Raw genomic sequence first — 7,006 nt, 5'->3', positions numbered from 1 at the left:
AGGTGCTTTCAGGACCCGATCGCACCCCTCAGCACCACGTAGTGACCTATAGACCCTAGCACCCACCCCATTAACTAAACACAAACTTTAAACAAGGTACCTGGTGAGTACTTGTACTATGGTACTTTCTGGTTGCCCTGTGTCTCACTGCTTCTATCATTAGAATTCAACTAAGACACAAAAAGCAAAGACAACCAAGAAAGAAACTTTTTAAATATAGGGAACAATATGTCATTTTTTTTATCCAAGTGAAACTGTTTCCATAGTAAAACTGTTTCTGGTAGCCACTAGCCGCCTGGTTCAGTTTTCGGTTCGATAGCAGAGAACTCTGGTGGTAATTTCCGAAACTTTGTGAAGAAGAAAAGTAAACGAAAAACAAAACACTTGTCTATGGGTGGGCCCCTGTCCTAGCACCCAAGCCCAAGCACTAGAGGCGTGTTTTCGTTCAAAATGTTGAATGTAGTAGGAGAAAACTTGGAAGTTTATGGAGTACTATGTTTCTTAGTCATGTGTTACCCATCATGCTTGATATAATAGATAATTATTTTTACGTTATGGTGCGTCTTACTTACATCAATGGGTATATGCACAGTACATGTGGTCCTCTTTTACTGTTGAAACTCTGTTTGTCCAGTTAGATATTGTTGTATTTTCTAAATGAATTCTATGGAGACTAATATTATCTAGTGTGTTTTTTAATACTACCAAAGAAATCAGTTACCAAAGTCAGGCTGTTGCTGCCAGTCCCAGATCCATGAAGTACTAGTACTATATTACTTTCTTTATTTGCACTTATTTGTGAAAGATATTATAGTCAGCACACATATTGTCTTGTTCTGTTATTTGGCTGGATGGTACATGGAATGAGATAACTTCGGTTCTTAACAGCAAAGGTTTTGAGACTCAATTTCATTCAAATACATAAAGAAACACACAATATCAAATCAAGTACTGTTATCAAATGTATGCTGCACATTTTGTCTTACTTGTCAAAATCAATGTACCAATGAGTGTCATCAACATTTGCCGTTCTTATTTCCTTTGGAAATTTTATCAAGTTCAATGTCGGTCATTAAAGCTCTTATTTAACTGGACAAATCATATTTCTACTGAATGAACCGTTGCTGTCCTTCATGTCCAAATGCCTGAACTCGTAACAATATAGTTGTCAATCAGTCCTGATCTTTAGAATTAGTAATGACCTTTTTAAATAAACCTTCTTAATCTGTGAAGTAAATATTAGATGCTACTAAACTAAAACAAATTTTGAATCAATTTTGTTTTTTTCAAATGTCAATGTTTTGGAAAGAAAGAAACCACCACAGAACCAGTCAAGCTGCAAGTGCATGTTCCTGTCTAGTACTGTTTATCTTGTTCTAAACAAATATTTTTGATGAGCAGTTGGTGTCTCAGAGGTCATTTCAACTACAATATTGAGTCTCCATGGTATTTGAAATAGATTATTTAATTAAATGTGTGCAGTGGCACTGCCTACGTCATCACCCAATTACTTGTGATTGTCATAATAGGTAACCCCTCTCTGTACTATTTTTCAGATTTGAGGGTCCTTATGAACATTTAACTCATTGTTTTGGCTGAAAATATTATTTATTTCTTATAGATTGTACACTTCAGTAATTGTGTACATGCCACGCACAATTATAAGCTACAGTATTATTGTTTGACAGATTGGGCAGTTGTTTGTATTGATATGTGCCATGTACAAAATATGGAATCTACTCGAACTTAAACTTTCTTGTGTGAATAAGGCACGTGAAAGAGCCAACCAGTAGTTGTGCTTTCTAATTCAAACTACTAGTCTCATTTTTAAACATTAAGTAAGCACAGCTGTTGAATCCTGTTATGCATTAGTATGGTCATATGTCCACTTCCTATTTATATGTCATGTTCTAAAGTTCTAATAAAGATGAGTATTAGACATACAGTATGTGGCTTGTTGTATGTAGCAGTTTGTTACTGTGATGTATTTTTTGGGGGAAGAGACGAATTTCGAGTAATTATTCCATGTCATTGTCATTGCATTTATCTGGAAAGTAGGCACCTAAATATTGTTGCTAAGATTTAAAAGGAACTGTTTTCACTAAGTAAAAGAGCAAGGCAAATGTCCGCCTTCTGCCCAACGCCTTGAGCTGCATAAACTACAGCATCTTTAGATACAATTAATAAATTACTGTTTGGTTAATGCACTCAAAATGTCCATGCTGAGGTGTTCTTGACTATGTGGCAGTTTTCACGTCCATTTACAATCTCTTTTGATGTGTATACTCTTCATTATTATACCACAAGTAATTACAATTTTGCTGTCCTCCAGCTGTACTGTCTGAGTTTACTAAATATTGGAGCACACATGCTGCAAAATATGAGTTAGATGATCACATTCAGTTATAGCTGCATATTTTATTTTACTTTTAATTTCATTTGAAGAAACCTTTGGTTAATTATTTGTAAGGTCACTGGAAGACAAATGTGATCCCTAGTGCTGATAATTTGTGATTGTAATTGTGGCTATAACTGGTGTGTTGAGGGTGAGGGTCATATCTCTTCTCCTCTGTGGTTGATGTTCCTGTTGGACTAGATGATCAGTGTTGTCCAGGTTGAGTTACAAATTTATGATGCCCGCCCATTTCATTAAAAAAATGTGATGAAGGTTGATGAAGGTGGAATTACCACTTCTTACAGGGAAGAGCAGTAAAATCGTCCTTTCACATGAGCATGTTTGGTACTGAATGATGTGTACATGTTGACGTTCTTCGGTATTGTTCTACCTGCATTTTAAGCTTTTGTTGTGTATGAGATTTTAACGTGTGAGCAGAAGTTCTCTAAATTGCTAATCGTGAATGTGTATTTATTTATAAATATAATTATGTTTGTTTAAATTTATTTGAATAGAGAAGAAATGTTCTCCCGACCTTTGTTATTACTTAATTATTCCTTCTTTCATTCAACACTTTAACTAGGTATTTCTCTTCTTTCTATTGATTCTATTGAGGAGGGGAAATAATTCAGGGGAAGTACCAAAAATTCACAGCCTGTGTTGAGGTAACGGTCGCTGTGCTCCTGCTCAGGCTCTCTCAGGGCTTTTAGGTGCTTTCAGGACCCGATCGCACCCCTCAGCACCACGTAGTGACCTATAGACCCTAGCACCCACCCCATTAACTAAACGCAAACTTTAAACAAGGTACCTGGTGAGTACTTGTACTATGGTACTTTCTGGTTGCCCTGTGTCTCACTGCTTCTATCATTAGAATTCAACTAAGACACAAAAAGCAAAGACAACCAAGAAAGAAACTTTTTAAATATAGGGAACAATATGTCATTTTTTTTATCCAAGTGAAACTGTTTCCATAGTAAAACTGTTTCTGGTAGCCACTAGCCGCCTGGTTCAGTTTTCGGTTCGATAGCAGAGAACTCTGGTGGTAATTTCCGAAACTTTGTGAAGAAGAAAAGTAAACGAAAAACAAAACACTTGTCTATGGGTGGGCCCCTGTCCTAGCACCCAAGCCCAAGCACTAGAGCCAGCTAGGAGGAGGAGGAGGATTGCCCTCACCCCCTGTAACCCTATCAGAAGTGTGGTGTAAATGGTCTCCATGACATATCTTTTTATGTAATATTTTATCTGATATGTGTGTGTTCTCATTTCAAACATAATGTCAATGAAAACAACAGACAAGACATAATTTTTTGGACAGGTTTGGTTATCAAAATATTAAACATGTCCAATAACGAAATTGAAATAGGAGATACCAGTGTTGAACCATCACATTATAATGATTTTGAAGACAAGATATCAGAACTAAGTCAAGATATACCATATGAAGACTTTTTTCAAGGTTATCTTTTAACCAACCGGCCGTGTAAAATTAATAAGTTTGTCACCGAGTTTTGGGAATGTAGAACCAACTGGCTGACAGGGTCCAAACCAAATCTGTTCTATTTTAGGGAATATTGTGGTATGATATCTTGCTTTATTTTTTTAAAAATTGCCAGCTAAGCAGTTTTGTCATAAAATATAAAATAGTGTTTTGTAATATTTTGTAGGAGATGCTGAGGTCCCTGTTGCGGATTGCAGAGAAAGAGAGTACAATTCTCAGAAAAAGAAAATGTACACATTGCATAAATATTTAGATTACCTAGAAGAGTACATTAGTGAAAGTCACCCATCAACAAAACCTAATCTTTATTTAAAGGTGGGTCAATTTATTTTGTAATTTGGGTCATTCTAAACACAGGAAAATCAACTAATACTTGCATCACACAGGATTGGCATCTTACTCGAGACTTTCCTAATTTAGCCGTCTATCGAGTCCCAAAGTATTTTGCATCTGATTGGTTAAATGAATATTTTACCTCCAGATCTGATCTAAATGATGACTACAGGTTTGTCTACATTGGACCAAAGGGATCATGGTAAGAAACCAAATCAGTGATTTAAAAAAATAGTATAATTTTTGATACTGTTTGTCTTTTGTTGTATCACTTTTCTTTTTGTTTTCTCTCTTAATACTAATGATACTTATTTGTTTTAATTCAGGACACCTTTGCATGCTGATGTATTTACCTCATACAGCTGGTCAGTTAATGTTGTTGGACGGAAACGCTGGTTACTATTTCCACCTGGAGAAGAAATGCACTTAAGAGATCGATTTGGAAATCTTGCATATGATGCCACTGCAGAGGATATTTTTGATAAAACTAATTACCCATCTTGTGATAGACCAGGCAAATGCTATGATGTAATTCAAGAGGCCGGGGAGGCTATTTTTGTTCCTTCTGGATGGCATCATCAAGTGTGGAATCTTGTGAGTGAATGAAAGTTTATTGATTCCAATCTTCTTGTTATACATAGTTGTAATATGTACCGTGTCCCTAATAAAATATACAATTCCAGGAAGATACAATATCAGTTAACCATAACTGGGTAAATGGATGCAATATTATGCAAATTTGGCAGGCTCTCAGTTCATCCTTGTTAGCAGTGCAAAAAGAAGTCAGTGACTGCACGGATATGGATGATTGGCACTCCCACTGTCAGCTAATGTTGAGAGCAACACATGGTATGTGTACTTAAATGTGTTTTTCTAAATACTAAAACCATTGGTTTATTTCAATTTTCTTTATCTATTTTTATTTTGTTCTAACGTAGGTCTGAGTTATGAAGAGTTTTATGACTTATTGCAGTGCATTGCACAGCCAAGGATAATGTACATCAAGGGTGATTGTCCGGTAAAAATGTATGGCAATTGGATACTTGGTCATAATCATGCCGTATGGGATCTAAAGCAGATATCAAAAACGCTGAAACACTTCTTAGTGGATAAAAATCTAACTTATTTACCTTGGGTTGGTACAAAAAATCCGTTTGGTCTATTAGAAAATATTGACAATCTTTTAAAAACAACAGGAGTACTTCCAGGACCATGAGGCCAATTTTTAATAATCATCAACATGTAGTAACAAGAGTCACTGGGTCTTTCACAGCATTAAAAAAAAAAAAAAAACGAATCTTGAGGTGTTTTCAGTCTTATTTCACAGCCATTATTTATATTGGAAAGCTTCCAATCCCCACATTAAAAGAAAAAGAGGATTAAAAATGTATGTCACAAATCGAAGTTTTAAAATAAAAATTAGAAAAGGTGTCTAATTATTTTCCTTAACATGCAACGAAATGGTCGATTAGTCGGACATGCCCAAAGTAGTAATACAGTCCGTATTACTACTGCCCAACCCTCCTGGCTCTACAGCTTTGCTTGAAGGTCGCCGATCTCGTCTACCCCAGCGACTCCTTCGTCGAGCAGCCGCTGCACCTGTGCGTCTGAGTAGCCCAGCTCGCGCAGGACGCGGCGCGTGTCCTTGCCGGGAACGTAGCCGTCCGCGGGGGAGCCCGCGGCGCGCGAGACGCCCGGGGTGCGGCTGAGCTTGGGGGCGGGCTGCGGCACCGTGGGGCCGCCGTGGCCTTCCCCGGGGCGCAGGAACGCGCCTCGAGCCACGTTGTGCGGGTGGCGCGCCGCCTCCTCCAGGGTCAACACGGGCGTGACACACGCGTCGGAGCCGTCAAACACGGAGCACCTGCAGGTGCCAAGGAAGACATCAGCGCTCACAAGAACAAAAGAGAGGTGATCTCCCAAAGCGCGGTGCAACGTACCACTCTGCCTGCGTGCGCTCCCTGAAGCGCTCGGCGAGCACTTGCCGGGCTGCGGGCCAGTCGCCGTGCTGGGGGACGGCCTCCTCCTCGAGGCCCATCTTGTCTAGGAGCTCGGCGTAGAACTGGGGCTCGATGGCGCCCACGGCCATGTGCCTGCCGTCGCGGGTCTCGTATGTGTCGTAGAAGTGCGCGCCGGAGTCGAGCCAGTTGCGGCCGCGCTCGGCGTCCCACAGGGGCAGCACGCCCCGCGAGCGGCCCACCCAGCTGGCCAGGTACGCCACGCCCTCCGTCATGGCGGCGTCCACCACTTGGCCGCGGCCGGATGAGGCGCGCTCCACCAGCGCCAGCAGGACGCCCATGGCGCAGGCCAGGCCGCCGCCCGCGAAGTCCGCCAACAAGTTGAGGGGTGGTGTGGGTGGCTGGTCGGCGCGGCCCAGCAACGACAGCACGCCTGCCGAGGAATCATCGCGCAGAGTGAGGAGAGACGTTGGACGCAACCTCGGCAGCCAGCGAGGCCAGCCTAAGGGATCTTCCAGAAAGCGCGCCCGTTTCTCTCCCCTCTCTCTCTCTCTCTCTCCATGTACGGGAGCTCGGCGCCTGCGAGACTCGGGGTAGGCCACCCCGCCGGACACGCATGCATCGCAGGCAAAATGTTGCCTACCCATCAGGCGCCATGAGAGATTGCAACGGCTTAGCTTGGTGAATGACAAGCAACGGCGAATGACGGACGCACTTTCTGAATGATACCTACCGGCGAAGCCTCCCTCCCTCTCCTCTGGTGGCGCTTGCGCTTGGGGGGAGGGGGGGGGCATTAACTACATGGATGCCGGGAGGGGAAGAGTG

General features: G+C 41.4%; 2 protein-coding genes across 2 annotated transcripts in view; one reads left to right on the top strand and one right to left on the bottom strand.

Moving 5' to 3' along the window:
• Window positions 1-3,354: 3,354 nt before the first annotated feature.
• LOC113212867 (2-oxoglutarate and iron-dependent oxygenase JMJD4) lies at window positions 3,355-5,657 on the top strand. Its single transcript, XM_026431708.2, has 6 exons — window positions 3,355-3,971; window positions 4,060-4,208; window positions 4,280-4,428; window positions 4,553-4,820; window positions 4,910-5,075; window positions 5,165-5,657. The coding sequence occupies exons 1-6, from the start codon at window positions 3,734-3,736 to the stop codon at window positions 5,440-5,442; spliced, it is 1,248 nt and encodes a 415-aa protein (XP_026287493.2). The 5' UTR covers window positions 3,355-3,733; the 3' UTR covers window positions 5,443-5,657.
• Window positions 5,426-7,006, bottom strand: part of LOC113212869 (alpha-methylacyl-CoA racemase) — a 16,352-nt gene continuing 14,771 nt past the window's right edge. The window contains exons 4-5 of the mRNA XM_052277450.1: window positions 6,164-6,614; window positions 5,426-6,087 (exon numbers count right to left, since the gene is read on the bottom strand). Coding sequence (XP_052133410.1) covers window positions 5,757-6,087; window positions 6,164-6,614 — 782 coding nt within the window. The 3' untranslated portion in view covers window positions 5,426-5,756. The remainder of the gene's footprint in view (window positions 6,088-6,163; window positions 6,615-7,006) is intronic.

Source organism: Frankliniella occidentalis, unplaced genomic scaffold, assembly GCF_000697945.3.
Source record: "Frankliniella occidentalis isolate FOCC.00 unplaced genomic scaffold, Focc_3.1 Scaffold10, whole genome shotgun sequence".
In the NCBI taxonomy this organism is placed as follows: domain Eukaryota; kingdom Metazoa; phylum Arthropoda; class Insecta; order Thysanoptera; family Thripidae; genus Frankliniella; species Frankliniella occidentalis.
This window is presented reverse-complemented; position numbering and strand designations above follow the sequence as displayed.